At 43.9% G+C, this 23,175-nt stretch overlaps 1 protein-coding gene across 4 annotated transcripts in view; it reads left to right on the forward strand.

Moving 5' to 3' along the window:
• Positions 1-22,924, forward strand: part of dipk2ab (divergent protein kinase domain 2Ab) — a 32,167-nt gene extending 9,243 nt beyond the window's left edge. For all 4 annotated transcript variants that reach the window (XM_035619327.2, XM_047329873.1, XM_047329874.1 and 1 more), the window contains 3 exons: positions 15,012-15,315; positions 20,463-20,808; positions 21,435-22,924. In XM_035619327.2, coding sequence (XP_035475220.2) covers positions 15,012-15,315; positions 20,463-20,808; positions 21,435-21,465 — 681 coding nt within the window. In that variant the 3' untranslated portion in view covers positions 21,466-22,924. The remainder of the gene's footprint in view (positions 1-15,011; positions 15,316-20,462; positions 20,809-21,434) is intronic.
• The last annotated feature ends 251 nt before the right edge of the window (positions 22,925-23,175 follow it).

Consider the following 23,175-nt stretch of genomic DNA (forward strand, 5'->3'; position numbering starts at 1 on the left):
CTGTGGCCTCCCAAAAGATGATAGATTTTTGGCTTCCAGCAATACTGCATATTTAACTCTATATGTAGGGCAGTTCTTAATTATTTAGGGATGCATCTGTAAATGATCCAAGTTGTTTTCAATTTTAATATAGGTCTACGTCCACTGGTGTCACGTAATTTTCAGGGCGACAGTGTGCGGATGAATCTCTTCACAGGGCTCTATAAGTGGCGAAAAAAAAAAATCGACCACGTTTTTTTTAAGGGTTTAGTGTTTTGAGGAGATTGTGACTGATTGAACGCTGATATCACAACTCGTCACAATTCTGCCAGCCTGCATGTCAAAGCAACCACACTGTAGATCATATAAGCACCATCAACCTTCTTTTCCCTCACTGATTTACAAGCAGCCAATCAATTTCAATTTCAATCTGCCATTGACCGTGTGAGGGGACAGAACAACAATGGTCATGGGCCCGTGTAGTGATTCAATAACTTACTCTGACCTCTAACCCTCCCCCCCACACACACGCACACACACACACACACACATGCGTGCATAGGCCCGGACACCTCCAGGCATTTCGGAGGACAAAAGGCAAGATCAGCCTTTTAGTTTGGTCGATCTATAAAATCTGATTAGCCTTGTGTGGCCGCTTGCCCTCCCCCTTCGTCCCCTTTTCTCCTCTTTTCTTTCTCATTACATCTCTCCTCTGTCTGTGTCATCCCTCCCCATTTTTCTGTGTACGCTCCACAAACTCAGGCCGGATAATTCCGTCAGTGTTTTTTATGCCATTATGCCCCAGTTGAGAAGCTTGGTGAGTCACCCACCCCTGTCCTTATCTTGTGTACATGACACACACAAACACATCATGCGCACACATTGTCCACAGCCCTCTTCACTCCAGTCCTTTGCATGTTCACAGGCACTCATGAATTGTTGATCTTACACTGAAATTGTGACAGGTGGGCATTGTAAGGTACTGTAGGGTCTGTGAGTGCACCCACCCTGCGGTAGCAGTTTGTGAACACGGATTGTGTGGGGGGATGGATAATGTACAAAGAAATGGGCCCGACATCTTGGACATCACAGATCCTGAGGGCCTTGACTGTTTCGTCAGCACCACTGAACTCAAAAACAAAAAGCCAACAAACAAAAAAAAAAGATGAGGGGAAAAAAAATTTCAGAGAGGCCCTATGCACAAGGTTGGGCAGCAGTTGACCATAAAGAATTAATGGCGTCTATAGAGAGTGAACAGTAGACGTGCTGTACTAAAACACCTTGGTCTCCTTTTTTGCCAGAGGTTAGTGCTTCTACATGGGCACTGGAAAATTCAATTCAAGTCAATTTTATTTGTATAGTGCCATATCACAACATACATTGTCTCAGGGCACTTTACATAGTGAGGTCAATATAACAATATTACAGGGAAAACCCAACAGATCCCACAATGAGCAAAGCACTTGGCGACGGAGGAGAGAAAGAAATCTCTGACAGAACCGGACTCAGCTGTGGGCGGTCATCTGTCTCGACCGGTTGGGGTGAGGAGAGAAATGGGAAAGAGAGGAGAGGTGGGGAGAAAGAGGGTGAGAGACAGTAGAAGAGAGAGAGAGAGGACAGTTGTACAACCGCCGCTTTAGTCTTTACAAGACTGACACTTATAATTAAAAAATAAAATGAAGGTGTTGTTATTATTAGTGATGATGATAATAATAATAATAATAATAATGACAGGTTTGGGTCCTGCAGCTCTGGGCTCAAAGATACACTAGGAGAGATAGAAAACACAAACAGGGTTAGTGACATGTAATGTAAACATATCGGGGGGGAATTGTATAACAGTTGCTTTAATCTCCACCAGACTGATACTTATAATTAGGGAAAACTGACACTTATAAATGCAATTATGTTATTAATAATAATAATAGTAATAATGATGGGTTTGGATCCTGCAGCTCTGGGGTCAGAGATCTACTAGGAGAGTGAGAAAACAGAGTTAGTGACATGTAATGTAAATACATGGGGAGAGAGAGAGAGAGGAAAAAAGAGGGAGGAGAGAGAGAGAGGTAGAAGGAGGGAGAAGGAGAGAGTTGGAGAGGGAGAGAGATGCTCATGGTATAAGTTCCCCCAGCAGTCTAGGCCTATAGCAGCTTAAAAAATAAATGATTATTAAACACCTGAGCAGCTCTAACTATAAGCTTTATCAAAGAGGAAGGTTTTAAGTTTAATTTTAAATGTAGAGAGGGTGTCTGCCTCCCTGACACAAACTGGGAGCTGGTTCCAGAGGAGAGGAGCCTGGTGGCTGAAGGCTCTGCCTCCCATTCTACTTTTACAGACTCTGGGAACCACAAGTAGTCCTGCGTTTACAGAGCAAAGTGATCTATTGGGATAATATGAAACTATGAGCTCTGTAAGATATGATGGAGATTGATTATTGAGGGCTTTGTAGGTTAGGAGCAGGATTTTGAATTCTATTCTGAATTTTACAGGAAGCCAATGCAGAGATTCTAACACTGGAGAAATATGATCTCTTTTTCTAGTTCCTGTCAGAACTCGTGCTGCGGCATTTTGGATTAACTGGAGGCTTTTCACAGACTTATTGGGGCATCCTAGCAGTAGAGCTGGAGGCCAAGGTTATACCATCCAAGGGTAACTATATGATCAGATAATGTTTCTCTGATGTGTTTAGGGCCGAGTAAAATTACCTCAGTTTTTTCTGAATTTAGAATTAAAAAATTAGAAGTCATCCAGGCCTTTGTCTTTAAGACAGTCCTGAAGTTTGTCTACCTGATTAGTTTCATCTGGCTTAATAGATAAATACAGCTGGGTATCATCAGCGTAGCAATGTAAATTGATGTGGTGTTTTCTTATAATATTGCCTAAAGGAAGCATATATAAAGTGAAAACTATCGGTCCCAGTACAGAACCTTGTGGTACTCCATGTCTCACTTTTGAATGAATGGAAGATTTGTTGTTAACGTTAACAAACTGAAATCTATCAGATAAGTAGGACTTAAACCATTCTAGTGCTGTTCCTTTAATCCCAATGTGTTCTAGTCTCTGTAACAGAATTTTGTGATCTATGGTATCAAATGCAGCACTAAGATCTAATAGGACGAGAATAGAAACATGTCCACTGTCTGAGGCCATGAGAAGGTCGTTGGTAACCTTCAGTAGTGCTGATTCTGTACTATGATGTTTTCTCAACCTGGACTGAAAGTCTTCAAGCAGACTATTCCTGTGTAAATAGTCACATAACTGGTTAGCAACAGTTTTTTCAAGGATTTTAGAGATAAAGGGGAGGTTTGATATGGGTCTATAGTTAGCTAGGATATCTGGGTCTAGAGTCGGTTTTTTGAGGAGAGGTTTAACTACTGCCACCTTAAAGGCCTTTGGTACATAGCCTGTTAATATAGATAAATTGATCTGACCTAATATGGAACTATTAATTAAAGGTAATACATCCTTAAATAGCCTTGATGGAATAGGATCTAAAAGACAGGTTGATGGTTGGATGAAGTGACAAGTGAAGTCCGCTTAGCCAGATCTATAGGGGAGAAGCATTCTAAATATAAATTAGGCGATACTGTTGGTTCAGAGGCTACTGTACTGTACAGTGTGTCTGTGCTATTAGTGGGAAGAAACTGGTAATTTTTTTCTCTGATGGTAATAGTTTTATTAGTAAAGAAGCTCATGAAATCATTGCTACTTAGAGTTGGAGGAATAGGCTGTTCAGTAGAGCTTTTACTCCATCAGCCTGGCTACAGTGCTGAAGAGGAACCTGGGGTTGTTTTTATATTCCTCTATTAGTGAAGAATAATAATTGGTTCTGGCATTTCGGAGGGCTTTCTTATATGTAATTAAACTATTTTTCCAGTCTAGGTGAGAATCATCTAGACTATTGGAACGCCACTTCCTTTCTAACCTATGTGACGTCTGTTTTAAAGCGCGTGTCTGTGTATTAAACCATGGAGCTATCCTCCTCTGTTTGACTGTCTTCTTTTTCAGAGGGGCGATAGTGTCAAGTGTGGAACGTAGTGAGGCTGCTGCACTATCAACAACACCATCAATTTGTGTGGGAGTAAAGTTTTGATAACTGTCCTGCACTGTATCGACACACGGCAGTGGAGTAAATAAAGAAGGAACTTTTCCTTTGAATTTACTAACAGAGTTTTCTGATAGACACCTGCTGTAATAGAACTTTTCTCCAAATTCAGTAAATTTGGCCAAGTTTCAGTCATACAGAATAAATCAATGCGGTTATCAGATCATTCACTAACAAAGATTTAGATGGGAGTGACCTAATATTTAATAATCCACATTTTATTGTCCTACTTTTTAGGTTAATTTATAGGTTTTGTGTTGATCTTTATAAGATTCGTGTGGATGACACCTCTTTTATTTACCTTTAGATAGTGGTTTAGATAGTTGAAGTGGTCGTGGGGCAGAAACATTTTCTATGGGGTATTGTAAGGGGGGCTGCTGTAATAGAAGCGCAGAGAAGCGTGTAAGACTGCAACTCTGCTTCCTGGTCCCAACTCTGAAATGTCACGGGTTTGACCGTCTAGGTAACCAAGTCAAGTTCCTACTAATGAGCTGCACCATCAAAGGTTGGATGAATGCCGTCTCTCCGCATAAGACCAGGAATTCTCCAAAAGGTGCTCCAGTTATCTATGAAGCCCACATTGTTATCTGGACACCACCTCGACAACCAGTGGTTTAGTGATGATGTACGGCTACACATGTTATCACTGTTCAAGTTGGGCAGGGGTCCAGAGAAATCTACAGAGTCCGACATTGCTTTTGCATAAGTACACACTGAATCAGCTAACGACTTACTCTCCACGGTGCAGAGCCGCGCTTCTAACAGACTGAGCCTCGCCTCCATCCTGGCAAACAAACTACACTTACTACAAGTATCTCTATCGCTAAAGGAGGCAGAGGAGTAACTAAACATGGAGCACACAGAGCAAGAGACAGCAGGAGAGGAAGAAGCCATTGTTAGCTGATAAAGCTAACTAGCTAAGCTACGAGCGGAGCGCAGATAAGAGCGTGTCAACCGCTGTGAGTTAGCGAGCGAGTCGCTAAAAGAGGAAGAGAGCTGTGAGTGTTTAGACTAAACAAGGGAGAGAGGAGCGGATAGTTGTCCCAATAGTTTGTCCCAGTGTTAAAGAGAGACGATGAGGAGTGGTGGATAAACACAGTTCACAGAAGCGACAACAACCGGAAGTGACACAACACATTACCGCAAGAGTTCAGATCACCATCACATGTCCCAGTGGCCTTCATCAGTCTTTTCTGATGAGGGGGATCCTGGCTGGATTCTGTCCAGTCATTTAATGAAACCTGATCCTTATTCTCGAATAAGATCCTAATGTATTTGAGATTGCTTTTAGCAATGAAAAGTGCTCTATAAATGAAATTTATTACTATTATTTTTTTAATTATTATTATTATTATTGTTATTCCAACTATTTGTCACCTGGCCTTCTAGTCAGGCCCAAAGAAATGCTTGATATCACTCGGCTGTAGTTAAAACACCCCCTGTATAATTTACATTTGCCATATTTAGTGTAAATAATTTGCTCCTGTCATTGGTTGCCAGTATTACACTTTCGTCCTTTTTCTCTCCGCTTTTTTCTAAATTCAGTCAAATAATGTGAATAACATATCTGCTGTGCTCAGTAAGCTGCACTTCTCTCTCTGAATGGCTTCTGTTTCCAGTCTTTTGAAGCCACAGGCAGTAAATCGTCCCCGCTTCACTATGAGAAACCAAACCTTCTTTGTCAGTGGGAAACAATCTGCTGTGTTGTTTCGGGACCGGCCAACAATGTGTTTTCTGTGTGCTCTGCGGAACACAAGCACGCACGCACGCACGCACGCACGCACGCACGCACGCACACACACACACACACAAACTCCCACTCCTCTTGTCACGTGGAAGACAATCTGGCTTTGGGGAATAAATATTTTTGGAAGACAAAATGACGACAGCCAAACAAGAAAATCCTTTTGCAACGGGAGGGAGTTTATGCAACTTCATCTTTCGCTTCTTCTTTTTTTTTTTCTCCACTGAACCAATACTGTTTGTCTTAAGGCTGCACAGATACTACTGTGATTATATACTCATGTCAAGGGGTTTGTCTCTATGCCACCTGGAGAAATTGCATGATGCCTTTTACCTCCTATATAACCTACCTTGATTTAGATGAAAAGTGAGTAATTTTTTCATCTCATTTCACTGGCTAGACTTTTTTTTAGGGGGGTGATCCTTGGCTTCTCTCCTGCGGCTAGATGACACATTGATTCATCAGGTGATGGTTGTGTTTGATGGAGTACATCTGGCCCAACCTTAAATTAGTTCGATTTAGCCCAGGCCTCGCTTCCAAATGATTAAGCCTGGTGAGTTAGCCAAGAGCATGTGACTGCACTTGCACCCTCTTTGGTCCTCAGCCCTGTCTTGCTCAGTGAAGCTGAGAATAGGATGTGACAGGCCTGTGGGGTTAACTCAGTCAGCAGTGCTCTCGTTCCCTCCAGACTCAAATCTGTGCTCTCCCAGACGCCCCTCTCCCTCTTTCTATTACCGTCTCTTGCCACCTTGCACAGATCCACCTCCTCGTTCAACACCCTGGCTTCATCGGACACGGTGACATACTCGTTGGAAAGCATGAGCCTCTCGCGCGGCGCTGTCTGTTTTTGCCCCAGAACACAGAGGTCTGACGCCGATACAAAATCGGAGAAGAGACAGAAGACGGAGATTAAACGGATGACCTCATCTCCTATTCCTCCGCACATTTTTGACAGCAGCATTTTATCACAAATTCTAAAGTAAACATTCCCAGCTTTCTCCAGAAAACACACCAGCAGTTCATTTGAATTTTCCTTTAAATTTGTGTATGTGTGGGGGGGGGGTGCCTCTTTGGTATGCTCTTGATTTAATGAGGCTCCGCATAATCTATTACGACGCTCATTCACTTTGGGAAGCTAAGCCAAAATAAACAAGATAAATTCAAGACTTTTCCTGGCGCAAAGTGAGACAAAGGTGGTAACTCAACCGTGACCTACTGAACCTCGATGTATTTTTAGTAGGGAAAAAAACAACACTTAAAAACATTAGGGCAAAAGTGGATGTGCAACCTGCCCACACCAGCTGTGAGGGTAGGTAATAGTGAAGCTGTACAGCTGAAATAAAAATGAATGATGATTTGGCATCGGAGCACATTTTAAGCTAAACAATAAAGAGGCTGGACAAACAATAATTTTTACGTACAAGTTCTTTTTACAAATCACCTTATCTGCAAGACAGAAGCAATTACTTTACAGTATGGTGCATGAAATATAAATTTAAAAATGAAGAAAAACTATTCATTGCGATCCATTAAAACAGCCCTTTATGAAGATTAATTGTTAATTTACACGTTCTTTTGTCAGACTGTCTCAGAGGCTATACAGGTTGTATGTTGTGGTGTTGGGTTGCATCATCCTTATAAACAAAATAATGTGTTCATTCTATAGTGGTAAAACAGTTAGAGATACAAGTAGGACGGTGTATTTTTGCACACTAAGATGGATTCAGTGTCCACTCAATTTCTACAATCATTTAAATACATTAAAAATCTTTTTTTCCACATGGTCATGCTCTGACAAGGAATGCACAGAATTTGTGCCTTTTTTTGATCTGTGCCGGGGGGACACTGCAATCTTAGGGTCTGGCTTTCTGGGTCATGCCTCTTTATAAAAGAGGATCAAAGCCTCTTTTGTTTTTAGTTTCATTTCTTTCTTTTCATTTAATCACGGACACTGCATGCCATCCTGGCTTAAGCGAGAGCCGTCTGTCTTTAAGGACGGCTCAGTGGCTGAGGTCCACTGGTAAATAGTGTTTAAGTTGCTAGTCTGTGATTAGTACCTTTTGTTTTAGGGTCTGGGGGGATTGTGACGCCTTTAGCGCACAAGAGTGGAGGATGTGTATGCCGCTTAACCCGGCTTCAAGTGCTCCCAAACCCCCTTTCATTATTCTTACAGGCCTTTGTGTACAGACTGAATCCTGTTAGGATAAGACAGGGAGTTATCTGGGCCCACTCCCCTCTTTTGGCTGCCCTTGCTGGATGGAGGCCCTGGTGGAAACGGGAGAAGAGAGGGAGGAGAGGAGCTGAGGGGTTGTGAGTGTGTGTTGTACAAGCCAGAGTCTTGTGGTGTTTTCCCTCCATTTGAATGAGCCATACTGCTTGTGTTACAATAATCCTTTCTCTCTTTCTCCTCTCCAAATACACACGCACGCACGGACCCGCATGTATGACAGCTGTGTTTGGTTAGGTAAATGCCTGTGGCCACCCTCCCCCCATCCCTCTCCCACCCACCAGCTCCTTTTTTAGATTTCTTTCCCCTCCCACCCCCCAGCGTCCTACTGTTACAGCCTGCACCCCACCCTTCTTTATGCCTAGCTCCTGAAGATACAGCTCTGCAACGCGGGAGAGTCTTGACACACATTCACAACTCTCCCTGGGCCCCTTAAGATCGCCACTATAGATGGGTAACGAGTAGCTCTTTGCTGTGCTGCGTCCTCCGGAGAGCCTATGGCCTAATGTTAGACCAAAATATGCTTTTTACCACACCAGCTTCCCTGTAGTAATAAAATTGTCCACTGCATTAAAGCATCATGCAAGTTCTTGTCGGAAAATATGAGAGGTCAGGGAAATACTGAAGCATCTTCCAGTCTTAAGCATTTGTTCCACTGCAATTAGTTTCCCTTTCTATAATCAAATTTCCAAGTGGTAGAAGTAGATTTTGGGCTACATCCACATTTGTTTTAAAATGCATCACTGCTGCTACGTTTACGCCTGGCGTCCACACTACTCTAGAGTTTCTGAGCTGCTCGCCCCGTCAAACTGAGATGTTTGGATACGATGACGCAGTCACCCGCATTCCCTTCCTGATTTGGTTCTGATCAGTCACGGCCTGACTACCTGCGGCAAAGGCAAAACGCTGTAAACACTTACCCTCGTCTTACTTTCGTTCTCATTATCGTTTTTGTCTTGTTTGTAGCATTTTCTGTAAATAAGTTCTGCAGTAAGTGACTGGAGAGTACATAATCTGCTTCCTGTGCACAGTTAATTTCGCATCATTGAGTGGGTCGATGCGAAATTTGCATCAGTAACACGATAGCCAATTAGTGTTGAGATCCTCCCGCCTTCACTGTTGTAAGACGGCCTGTCATTGTATTAGGAATGGAGGATCACTATTGTCGCTGTGTGTGTGTGTGTGTGTGCAACCTGACCGGATTGCTATTTGCATCGTGACCGGGTGAAGAAGGCGAGGTGTTGGCAGAAAGTGAACGAGGAAGTTGGACGCTAGCTAGCCCCACGGCTAGCCCCAGTTAGCACAACCACTTCGTGTAGCTTTGCCATCGACATTCTTGTCTTCCTTTTTTTCATTCATCAGTTCATGTTTACGTGTGTGTCTGTCTTTGTCACCATTGGACCTGGTCATAGGCTGGCGCCTTCTTATGTTTAAAGTCTTGTATAGCATGTGAATTACTTGATTTCTCATTGTAAGGACAGTCTGTTTCTCTGTTTGCCCTGTGCTGCAGAGAGGTTTGAGTGGTGGGTCAGCAACAGCAGTCTCCCTGCTCTCTACACCACCCGGCCGCCCCTGAGATAATTGGCAACTGCCCTGAAATACACATCCCTTGATGTTGGCCTCAAACCCACAGGCCTCAGGTCTGAAGCCAAGTTTCACTTGGGTTTCTCCCCAGCTGCGTGGGCGGCAATACCACCTAAACTCAGTCAACACCACTACCTATGACTTAATACATTCCTCATCTTCCAGTCGAGGGGATTTATGAGGTGGCCCTGTGCGCTGTTGCTCGGGTTCAGGTCAGCAACGCGTTTCGGCTATCTGCTAGTGGCAAAGTGTGTACTAGCAACCCTGAGCTGCACTGTCCTGCGCTCTCATTCCTCGTCCCGCTCTTATTCTCTCTCTACAGTGCAGAGGCCAGCAGATCTCACAGACCTATCTAACCCATTTCTATCACGGCTTGGCAGAGCTCGGCTAATCATGTGTGTGCTCTTTCCCTCTGTGCCGCACAAGCCAACTGCATGTGGTCGTACTCAGACTCCCCACCTGACCTCTTGGTTTTGATTTCTCATCTGACCTCTTACTTACTTATTGGCTCTGACGTTTCCACACACATGCGCACGCACACACGCCCAACAGTCATAGTTTTCTAGTTTCAGTCTTCTTCATTCAATGATTTTCCTCTTTCCCAAGACTGCTGCCAGACTGTGACTTTGCACTCTTTGAACTGCATGTCTGGTAAAGAAAGAGGCAGGGCCTATTCTAAATTCAGATACATACACTTTACAGTCTCTGTCTCCGACTACGCTTCCCTCTCCCTCACAGAAACACGTTCTCCTCAGCTTGGTTCTCTGACTAGGAGTTTCCTGGCTCCCATGTCTGGAACAGACAGCATCACTATCCTGAATTGCAGGGTTTGGAGGTGGAACAAAGCGAGGGGGGTGGGCGGCAGGAGAAGTAGCAGTATGACGAGAAGAAAAGGGTTGCACCATGTGTGCCAGGATGAAGGGTTAGCCCCGGCTCCCCCGTGGGGCCTGGGCTCTTGCTGCGGACTAACCCACTGGATTTTAAACTTTAAATGGCCAGCAAAATGCCAGACGGGGCTCGCCACACGTCCTCCAGACACACAAGGTCAACAAGAGAGCTGCACAGAACATAGACATGCTTTTCCAAGTCCCAGCCTTGCAGAGCAGATTTGTCTCTTTAACGCTAATCCACTTTTGATAAACATACTGAATAATGTTCATTTTGCAACATCCGCTGAAAAGGTTTTTTGTTGTTGCTGTTGCTGTCTGACTAAACATGCCTGTCCTCCAAACTTCCTCAACTTTACCGTTTGACTCTGAGACTCTCGACGAGTCCTGTCCCAGCTTGTTTGCTATGAAGTAGTGGAGTTTTGTTGAGGACAGAACATGTTGAGAATTTGCACCACACCCCCCTGTGGGCATTCACAAGCTGTACACATGAAACACTTTTGTGGCAAACTACCTATTTCCTTTTAGCTCTTAAGCAGTTGTGGTTGCAGGATGAAGGCAACTGTTTCCTTCAAATCTTTCATTTATAAACACTGGTCTTCGTGTCCACCATATTTGCGTGTGTTCGTGCGTCTGTGTATGCATACCAGCCAAGGCAATATCTTGGGAGCTGCTCATGTTTACTCTGCACCTGAATGGAGGTTGTTATCAGCCCTGGTCACGTTGCATGTTTTCATTCACACACACACTCAGATCCAGTTTTACGTAGAGACGCGCACAAAGAAGCTCTTTCGAACTCTCTCTCTCCCACCCACACACACACACACGCCCACGCCCACACCCTCCCCAGTGGCCCAGTAAGAGGGGCATGCCTTTGTCAGCAGATGTCAGGACGCAGGTGTATGTTCCTGTGCCTCTCGCTCCATTCGTTTCATCCTCTTCTCCAGAGGCTGCCCATTTGTCTGTGGCCCTGTTTCATTCAGCCCACTCCAATCCCCCCCACCACCTCCCACCCCATCACCCCAAGAGGATGCCAGTATATCTGTTGTATTACAGGGAGGGAAGGGGAAAGCACAAACACCCACAGTCAATGCTACTGTAGCGCACAAGCCTGAAAACTATATTTGTCAGAGTTGGGCCTAAAAAGTCATAATTGAGATCATCTTTAATGAGCGGAATTAGTTTCGGTCTGTTTAGCCCCCTCACTCCGGAGCCAGACTCTTCATACCTATAATTTTTCCCAAAAAATAAAATTGGCCAAAGCATTTGACACATGGTTTCGTAAGTGAAAGGGTTTGCTAAGTGGAGATAAAAGGCTTTTATCCAATGACAGCGACAAGAAGTGATAAGACCTTTAACGCAGTAAAAGTCACTGGGATGTGTCATTGGCAGTTTTGCACCTTCAGCATTTTTTCAAAAGCATTACATCATAAGGAGACGACAGGTAAAACTCCCCACCTGTGCAGTCCTGACACACACACACACATACAGTACCTCCTAAGTCTGCGTAGAGATAGTGCTGTGGATGTAATATTAGGCTGGGCCTTCCATTTTATTTCGCCCCCAATCCTCAACGCCTCATTGCGGACGTTAATGACTTCTGCAGAGTAACCATTTAAAGAGTTCTAAGGGAGAATGATTGGTGGGACATGTGGAGTATTTATCAACCTCTGTAATGGGCGAGTTTGAATCAAATGCTCAGGTGCCCACTTAATGTGCTAGCCTACACTGTTCAGTAGTTCTCACCTTTATAGGCTTATTGCATACAATATGTAAATGGAAACAAGGTATAAGTCGTCAGGACCCCGGTAACTGACAGAGTGCAACAGACCTGTCAGCGACGCGAATGAGCGACATCTATGTTAAGAACCGCGGCAGAGGGCCGTACAGACATGAAGGCGTTCTTTTTAAAGCCGTTGACAGTGTCTGAACCTAGCCGTGGGGCATTCATCCTTCTCCTCCCTCCCATCAGCCACCCCCCCCCATCTGCCACCGCTCTACGTTTGCTTCCATTCAGGCTGCAACCTGACAACAAAGAGAACGATGTGTTTAGCAGGCAGGTCTTTGCTGGTTTATTCCTCCTGCCCACTGGAGCAGAGAAGTGAAAGACACTCTGTTTGTCTCTTGTGTTTGGGATCTCCATCGTATCTCTCCCCCCCCCCCCCCCCCCCCCCCCACACACACACACACACAGCACACCACCCCTTCCCTGCATCTATCCATCCTCCCTGCAGGGGTGAGAGTTGGAAGATAGTGTTTTACAAAGCAGGATTAGCGGTAACATTGGACAAGCTAACTTTTGTCAACATGACCAAGAGCCGCTTGGATTTGCTGCAACATAAAGCGATCTGGGGTTTGAATCTGGGTCAAAGGGAAGCGAGCCTAATAGGGATGTACCACCAACTGATCCAGCTTCAACCTAATCTTTCTGTAACAACTTCAAAAATTAGAGGGCTGTTTTGGATATTTAGCCTATCAAGTCTCTAATCCTAAAATCTCTATGTAGAAATGCGTGTTAGCTAGCAATATCGCAGAAGTCTGGGATTGTCTCCTTTCCAGCCAGCGCTCATAATGTGGGAGCGCAATCAGCCCACCATTATTAGTGTACTTCTTAAGAGTATTCCTTCTGTCAAGTTGTAACATTATAAAATGTAGGGGAAGGCTATTATCCCAAGAGAGGTTGGGGAAGTTGGGTGAGTCATTTTCATACTCAAGATTATTCCAAGGATGTTTGTCCAGTCAAGGACCAATTGCCAGGCATTCTGAGTCTTCACTAAGAAATGCAATCAGCCTGTTCCCTCATTTACTGTAGCAGAGGCGGAATCCATATGCTTTGGCCTTCAATACACTTAGCAAATTATAGCCTTGTCAAGGGGTGTAATAAAGGAGCTCAAGAGCAGCTTAGTTTGAGGAGTGCCTATGATAAAAATGTCTCGTCACTAGTCAAAAGGTGTACTAATGAACCCGCAAATTGCTTCATGGTCATCCGTTCACCTATCCATTGGGTCTTTGTCACATGCACTTCTTTTGTGCCACAGTCTCCATGAGGTTGGAGTCCAGCAAGCATGGCTGTCGGAGGGGAAGGGAGGTTAAAATGTATGTTTCTAAATAATTTGTATCTTCATTAAAGTTTAAAGGGATTTAGGGCAGCCCCCCCCCCCCCCTTCGACAGAAATTGAAAGCGAGTGGAGTATTGAATTACCACAAGCGTAGAGTGAGACGCAACAGTCATAGTAGTTCACACCTTACCTGCAGTGACATGGTGTGTTCCGTGCCATATCTCTGACACGATTGGGTTTCAGAAAGGGAGGACTCCTGAGGTGGCAGTGAAACATGAGGGCTCATGATTCTCCTCTCTGTGTCTTCGGCACGGTGGCTGCCTGCCAGAAACAGCAGCCTAAGAGAGATTTGTTACATAGGAATTGTGGGCTATCATTAAGCTAGCATATGGCTGAGTGTTGTAAAAGATAGAGGATAGAGGCCTATGGCAGGGGGGCTTTATTGTAAAAGATGGGAGCTTATCACTTGTATCAAAAACTCATGTGGCCCCCAAAAAAGGGAAATTTCTTTCTATTATTTTCCATCAATTTTCCCACCCATTGTGGCAGTGAAATAGAACTGTGGAAAAGAGAGAGATGTGTGGAAAGTTTGAGAAGCCATGATGAGACCAACAGAATCCAGAAGTTTAGCAGCCTAGCAAGTTTGCTTAATGCGGCTGCTTTAGCAACTCTGTGTGTTTGCGTGCGTGCGTGCGTGCATGCGCAGATGTTACTGCTTGACCTTGAGTGACTGCAGGTGATGGTGCATGAGTGCCTGTTTTTTTTTTTGGTTTTTTTTTGTTTAAAGTAAATCTGAGAGATTAATGCGATTGTGCCACAGCGGTGATACCACTCACTGCGAGTGGGCATTACCTTGTTATTATGAATCAGTTTCTCCTGATTTCTTGTCAGCATGCCCAAACTGCATTAACTGGGTTAGCCTACATCATGCTGCAGTTTAAAATCACCCCACTGCAGCATCACAGCGAATAAGGCTTTCCTGCTAACTGCTGCTACAACAAATCACCTCCTCTCAGTTCTCTTGAAGCACGGAGTATGGCAGCGTACATCAGCTCATAGCTGTAGGGCTTTACCACAAACTGTCCCTTTCCTTTTATCAGATTTAATCTGTTATACCCTGCCCTTTGGCAGATTGTCTATTGTGTGTAGAATTGTGTATTAAACCTACCCTCGGCTGAACAAGGTGACTTTGTGTTTGTTTGTTTGGTTGATTTTTGCCTTTCTTCTGTCTTAAGAAACTGGTTTGGTTGAAAGATAAACAAATACTTTTTGACACTCTCAAGGTTCTTACAATCCATGTTACTTTACCTCTGCTTTTCAAAGTCAGTAGGGTATTTCTCTCAGCCAAGTCTGCAATACACAACTTGACTTCTTTCATCTGTTTCTAAATCACCAATTTCTGTTCTCATTTGTTTCTCCATCCCAGAGCTTTCCCTCAGACGAAGGGTGGCCATTCGCCAAGTACCTGGGAGCATGTGGGCGCGTGGTAGCTGTCAACTACGTGGGCGAGGAGCTGTGGAGCTTCTATAACGCGCCCTGGGAGAAGAGGGTAGACTTGGCGCGGCAGCTGATGGACATCGCCGAGCAGCTCACCAACAACGACTTTGAGTTTGCCCTCTATCTGCTCGATGTCAGCTTTGATAACTTCGCGGTCGGCCCACGCGATGGAAAGGTCATAGTAGTCGACGCCGAGAACGTCCTCGTGGCAGACAAAAGGCTGATCAAGCAGAGTGAGTGGCAGCGTCCATCATTGCCTGAACACATATGTGCTCTGTGGGTGTGTGGGTGTATGTCCATATGTCTGTGAGTAATGCCTAACAGAGTATATTCCCCCAAGTTACCATCACAACTCTTCTTTGTTCGCAAACATGCATGTGTATCACATCTTTAAACATTACCATCTCTGGAGCTACATAACAAAAGGAATGCTGCTCACTTTTACAGTACAGTATTTACATTAACTACTTCACACACAAATTTTTGAGCTGCATTAGTGTTTTTATGGTTGTGTTAGAATGGCGCTGCGCTAAACCTGTAAAAAGTGATAATTAACCATCAATTTTATGCATATTATGACTCATCATGATGCGTCTGTTCCTCCTTTCCATCGTCTAAATGTGTATTCCAGTCTTTGCAAGAGCCTGAGTGGGATTCAACCATTGACCAATAGCAACAATTCTACAGAAAACACTTCATGTCAGATGTTTGCCAACTGTAGTTTATGAGGCAGTGACGGAGGTTTGAGGAAAGGCCCCAGGGGACAGACGTCTGTGGGCAAATCTGCACATCCTTGAAGCCTCCTCTCTTCTAAGAATACCCTCCTCCAGCCCCCCGTCTGCCTTCGCCACACTCGTCCCCATCAAAGCAAAGATCGCTAGGATAACGAGCCATCTCCACTGCCCTAGTTTTTTTTTGCCTCTCAGAATAAACCTCATAACAAGAACATAGAGAGCTATACATCACATACTTTTTCCCACCCCCGTGTACCCCATCCTGGGGTTACTTCAGAGAGAGGGGCAACCGCCCAGTCGGGTTCTTAGATTAGTCCATTCCTGTGGAAATCCTAATTAAGTGGTGTTGAGGTTCCACAAAAAATTCAATATCAATATAACAAAAGTTCAATATATATCTATAAGATGCTTTGCACAAGCAGGGTGAGAGGTATAACGCACATTGTTTTGAATGGTACACCTCAGACTTCTGTAAACTTTTGAGTTTAAAACCATAATCAACTCTCTGATTTCGTCAGTTTACAGTCAGGAGCAAAAATTTGTCCTTGAAGTCTTAAGAAATAATGCATTCACATTGATCGTTATGATTAGCAATGTCTATGATAATATTGTTGTTCATATTGCCCAGCATTAGGTTCCACCATTATGCCCTGTGACAGATATGAACCATTGTCTGCATTTTGTGTTTGTGTGTACTTTTTTCGGTTGGAGGAGAGGTATTCGATGAATCTATCCCCAAATTATGAGCTCTAACTATAGATTGTACATAAAAATGTCTGTAGACTCCGGGTCTAGAATGTAAAGCAACTATGGGAGTGCCTAAAACCTGTTTACTCTTGAATGACCAGCAGAGGGAGACTCCACCGGTTGCAAATTATGTCAGTTTCAATAGAAGTCTATGAGAAAATGACCTTACTTCTTATTTTATCTGTAATTCAATTCTATTCAATACAGCATAATTTTGTAAATTATGGTCCCATTTAGGGTCAAACAGACAATAAAGCAAGGTATGCATCGGGCATGGAAGCCGTGTGATTGACAGCTAGTACCATCTCAGGTGTTGGTGAGAGTACAGTGTCCTGGAGCTCTCCCTCCAAATTATCGTTAACACTGGTTTCAAAAAACCAAGATGCCGCTGGCCAAATGATAAACTCCAGGCTACAAAACAGCAGTTCACAAACCAATGGGTGACGTCACTGTGGGTTGCCATGAACACCAGATTCTGCAAACATGTTGAATGTCTTGCTACACAAACATGCCCCTTAGTTTTTTTGCCTCTGATTTTGTAGGTGTTTTCTGGTTTGCTGCAATTTCCCACCTGGTCACACCGGGCCTTTTGCAAGTCCTGAAGCACAATCCAGGTTGAGAGACTCTTTGTCTGGCTGACACATTTAGAGCTTGACAACTCAAGCTGCTTACCGTGGCCATTCAGAGTTTAAGCCTCAGGAATGTTTATGTGCTTCTTGTGTGTGTGTGTGTATGGTGCGTGCACGCACGCCAAAGCACCACCGTGCAGCAGGAAGAAGTGGGATGACGGCGGTAATGGGTATTGCGAGGTCACAGCCGCGTGTCAGACGGTGGTAGGAAATAGGCGCGGCGACCTCGCGCGGCTCCACAGGCATTGAATCCAACTCCTGCAATTAGAGCACGAGTTTGAGAGAGAGTTCAGGTGCAAATCTCATCAGTCTAAACTGAGGCCAATTGATTTGCAAATGAAAGCCATGCGCTGTTCAACCCTTTCATTAGGGGGCATCCATATTGATGCGGCAGGTTCGCAGCGAGATGAAATTCATGTCGTGTTGAGGTTATGTCACGCGCTGTGTGTCTGCACAGTCCAGTGGTGCGAAAGGAAACTTTCCTCATCATTGAGTTTATAGCATTTGAAAATGGTTTCAACCCTAGTGGTTTTTGAAAACACATGGTGTATAATGTAACTAACACACATACAAACACACACACACACACACATACACTCTCCATTCACTCTCATTCCCTTCACGACACAATCGCTCACTGGCTTACACAAACACACATACATGCGGCATCTCTTAAAACATTTACACACACACGCAGCCTCCCTCGTTCTCTCACATTCAATAATGCACTCTGAACACAGGCATGAATAGTGAAAGCCGGTTCGTACTCTTGAATGCCACTGGTAAGGCCACGCTAACAAGTATTTCAGGCCCAATGACCCTTTTCAAGTGCAGCGCCGGGAAGGCAGAGGAGTGAGGGGAATGAAGACAAGTTCATTCTCGGCTCCGTAATAGCGAAGACTCTGGATACACAGGAGACCTACCTCGCCCATCATTCTCCCAAAAAATGTCATGTCCAATCAACGCACATCTCCTGACTGACCATGTTGGGTTGTTGTCACTGTACGCAACAAGAATTAGTCTGTCATTTTAATGCCTCACAAATCAGAAATGTAAAGTTCTTTCAGACAGCTCTACACCATGGGTATTATATATAATAATTAAAAAGATCTAGTGGTTCTGTGTGAAGTTATAGTGGGCTCCAATGCACCAAATTATTTTTGAATAACATTTTCAGCAAGCCCTAACTTGGCAAATATGCAATTGAAGGGCCAACCATCTCGGAAGTTAAGGATATGTAATAGTTTAAAACAATATTTTTAAAATGCCAATTAGGACTGCAATTAACGATTATTTTCATTATCGATTACTCTGTCGATTATTTTCTCGATTAATCTATTAGTTCTTTGGTTCATAAAATGGTGAAAAATGTTGATTTCCCCAAACCCCAAGATGATGTTTTGTTGTGTATGTTTTGTCCACACAACAAAAATATTTAGTTTACTGTCACAGAGGAGCAAAGAAACCATAAAGTATTCACACTTAAGAAGCTGAAATCAGAGCATTTTGACTTTTTTCCCCCACAAAAACGTGAAACTATTTTCAAAAATAGGCAATAAATGTATTAATCAATTAATCAATTAACTGATGCAGCTCTAATGCCAATGTGGGAATAATAGTTCCATCATAATAATATATGGGACTGGGCCATTTTTTTTCGGACCAGAGCCCCCTTAGTTTTCTTTTAAAGCATTAATTTTTCAGAAACTAAAAAGATACAAGCTAGAACATTTTTTGCAAACTAGTTTTTTTGGGGTGCAATGACATTATTTGCATAAAATATGAAGCAAATTGAACACGGTGGGTCTGTTGATTTGACGTGTAATTCCCTTGAATTGTAGATGATTCTGTTTGATTCAGAAATGTTCCAGCTCAGTTACACTCAGACCTGCAGTAAGAATTGAGCAGTCTTCTTTCAGCTTTTACTTGAATCTCAAAATGCCTTTTATTTTATTTTTTTGCTGTGTTCATCTTCGTCCTTGACTGTGAACCCTCTCCTACCCCTGTTCTTTTTAGGCGCTCTGTTCACCATGTGGATGTATGTGAGTGTGGGTGTGTGAGTGAGGGGCGTGTGGACGTTGGACAGTTTCCTGATGCCATCTGTCAATCAGTGCTGAAGTGTGATGCATGGCCAGCTCTGAAACATTAATTGCTTTCACCTTGTGCTGCCTATGCACGCATATGTGGAGCTATATATATGTGTGTGTGTGTGTGTGTGTGTGGAGGGGGGCGTGTGTGTGTGTGTGCACGCTTGTGGCATGCATGCTCATGCAGATCCATCTTCATCACCTACACTGATTGAGGTTGATATGCCCCTCCTCTTCAGGGGGCCACAGGGGCCCTTGCTAACAGGGCGGCGTTGGATGTTTGATTGAGTTGTTCTGATGAGCCGAAGGAGAAGTGCATTACAACGCTGATACACTGATTATGTGTTTGCATCCTCCGGGTCCGCCCCCACTACCCCCTTCCCCTCCCAACAATGTTATCGATCTGCTTTTTAATGGACAAACCAATAGCTCTCTCACCATTCCAGGATATTTTCTTGGCTCCCTCCTTTACCCGCACAATCCTCCAAAGAAATTTTCTTTTTAAAAAAACATCTTGAAATGAGCTGGAGAAAGAATTTTTATTTGCTCAATAAATCTGGAAAGTGGTTCATTTCTGTCAAATGAAATGGCAGATGAGTTGTTTGGCCGTGTGCTTTGAAAATCATTTCCCGTCGGTGCCCGTGGGATGTCAAAAAACAGCACCGTGGTCCTGACAAACTGGTCAGGTTGATTTCTTGGGGCAATTTGCACAAAACAATGGAAAGCTATTATACTTCACGGTGAGGTGCAGTCGTACAGTTGATCTGTAATCACTCAAATCAGTTTTGTTTCAAAATGTCATTGTGTTAAAGGAAAAAACTCCAATTACACAAAAAGAGAAGACATTAAAAATGTGTACTGCATGCTGGTGGGAACTCCTACGCCTTATAAAAAAAAAAAAAATTAAAAAAAAAAGTATAAATGCAAGTTGCCCTCTAATAAATTCAGGAGTTTTCAGTTAAATGATTTTCATCAACATTTTCAAGCCATACATATCCTGATCTTATTACATATTCAGCTGATGAAGGCTGTAAGAAACCAGTTGATGACCCAATAAATGCTTTTTATATATATGAAATGAATATCATGCATCTACAACTCAATCAATATCAGTGAGTGTATTTTATGATCAGTATACTTTTATGGCCCGCGTTAATTTAACCTTCTCCCTGTCTTCCCCCAGACAAGCCGGAGAGCTACGACGTGTGGTACGAGAGCCGCTTCGAGGAGTGCGACCGCGAGGCCTGCCTGTCGTTCTCGAAGGACTCCCTGTGCTCCCGGGTCACCGTGGACCACAACTACTACGCCGTCTGCCAGAACCTGCTGTCTCGGTACGCTACGTGGCGGGGCACCACCGGGGGCCTCCTCCACGACCCGCCCGCCCACATAGCCAAAGATGGACAACTCGAGGCTCTTTTGGATGAGTGCACCAGACCCAAAAAGCGCTACGGCCGCTTCCAGGCGGCCAAGGAACTGCGCGAATACCTCACCCAGCTAGCTGCCAGCTCCTCCGCCTCCGCTACAGCCAGGTAATGAACGGAGTCGGCGTTAGCCTGAAGCACTGAGAGACTGAATTTCCTGTACTCTTTAATCTCCAGACTCTTGAGATCCTGGTTCTTGTACATGATGTCATTTGCTCCCCTTTTGTGCTCCGGAGCAGGAAGGTGTTAGAGGTCTTGCATCAGGAAGTGTAAGAATCCGACATCAAAGCCGATTTTGTTAAAGCTTCGAGCTTTTACCCTGTGTGAAAGAGCAGGGAGGCGCCAGGAGATTCTGATCAGAACCAGGATAGAGAGGGGATAGAGGCAACTTCTCCTCTACCGGGGTGGGCCCGCCAAGTGTTCGGGGTTGTGTAGGGGTGGTGGGGGGTTGAGTGAGAGAGGGCCGGGGTGTGAACGCATCCTTCACTGGACCCAGGCTAACGTAAAGCAACATCACACAGCCATGACAACATCCATTCTGCTTTTCCCTCCCCAATCCACCAGAACACTAAATCTTACCACCTGTTTCATTTTTGCCCCAAGGATCTTTTTCTCTCTCTCCCTCTATTTTTTTTAAATTAAATTTTCTATTTTTTAAATTCTTTGAAAAAAAATTTGATTAGATTGGTACATTTACATTTTTGCTGTGCTATGTCTTTTTTTTTTCTCTGTAGAATGGCTGCAGGGAAGGTGGAGGTAGCATGAATCTCCCGCTGTCAAGCAGCAGGGAAGGCCGAGCTACTGCAGGTAGAGCGGAGAGAGGGGGGTTGGGGAATTTGCCTTTCATGCGGTAGAAAAGGAAAAAGCCTTCACAGCAATCGGCAACCGTACGGCAATCATCTTTTATTTCCGGGTATGTTTTCCCCCCCTTTAATAGGAACCAGAGAGAGCGAGACAGCGGGACATAGGAACAAGAAAGGGGGGTAATTATACAGCCGTGGTCCCTTGATGCAGATGTGCCTATACCAAAGAGGCTATATGTAATATTAAAAACCCCCGAGCAGTACAGTGACAGCACCTTTCCCTCCAGTTTTACCCCATTACAGCTGCCCAAAGGAACCTTCATGTGTACACAATCTAGTCTGAGCTGGGCAGGCCTGCATACTGATTTTCTCTTCAGGAAGAACCTAAGACGGAAGATTGGCAATACTTGATGCCACCTAAGCCCCTTTGCTTTGTTAATCTCCCTTAGGATTGATAAATGATGATCCGTCGGGCCTTGACACGTTTTTCTTCAACGAGGTTTGCAAAAGCTTGACTAAAGGTAAAGGAGGGCCAATGGAGTGTTTTTTAAAGAGGACACGATAAAACCTCAGAGAAGTGGCTTCCTGTGCCAGCTTCTCTTTAAATGTCTGAAATTGATGAATGAATCCTGTTGTCAAAGCTCCATTAAGTACGTGGTATAAAAGGGAACAAAGAAATTCAGATTTATTTTCCTTGCTCCAGAACTGACTTCTGACCTGCTTTTTTAAAAATTTATTTTACAGGAAATATTCAAATTTATGTTGAACATTTAAACACTCGGCACCACTTGGAGGTCGGGCTGATTTTGCACTCAGCGGACCAACAAATTAAAGCATAATCACAAATACAGGCTCATTTTTGTAATGGATTATGAGGGATCTTTAAAGAAGAGAAAAAAACAAACGTCGTCTCTCTCTGGCCCCATATGTTTCGTACGTCATCTGTCTCGATGTTGTGACTCCGGCTCTGAATTCCCAGTGGAGTGTTGTGTAGCACGGTCAATAGGCGGGCCAATAATCAAGTAAATATGAGCCGATCCATCGTCTAGGAACTAGGGAGGCAGAGCAGTTCCTTTTTTAACCTTTTCTGCGAGAGCAGTAGAGCTGATGTGACCCCTCTGTCAGTTTGGAAAAAGCAATAAAAAAGAAGTTTGGCTAATGTATTTCTGGTTTTGAGCTCTGTGAGATATCTTTCTGTTTCCCCCCCCCCCGTGTCTGGATGGAACCTGGAGGGATTTGTACGTGCATAACTAACTGTTCACTTTTGTACTGTATTTTTTTTTCTTTTGCGTATTCTATCAGCATTGTCTGATTTTTCCTGTGCCTTTCATTCAAAAGTTGTATTTACAACTTTTAGTTGGTTTAAATATTGAAATAAATGAAGATATATATATATATATATAGATATATATACAATTGAACCCTGTGTGGACTCTCTTATTGGTTCTGTCTCTCCTGTCCTCTTTTCATAATTCACCATGTAAGTTAAATATTGCCTCTTACGTTTTGATTCACCGCAGCTAACCCATTTCTTTTTTTCACCTTCTCCTTCCTTGCTTTTGATCTTTCACATCCTTATCTTTCCTCTCATTTGGATCCTCGTCCGGGTTTCCTTTGTTGTGCTCCCCATTCAACTCGGATGCGAGTCCTTCTCTTTAATCCATATTTCGGG

Source organism: Scophthalmus maximus, chromosome 21, assembly GCF_022379125.1.
Source record: "Scophthalmus maximus strain ysfricsl-2021 chromosome 21, ASM2237912v1, whole genome shotgun sequence".
In the NCBI taxonomy this organism is placed as follows: domain Eukaryota; kingdom Metazoa; phylum Chordata; class Actinopteri; order Pleuronectiformes; family Scophthalmidae; genus Scophthalmus; species Scophthalmus maximus.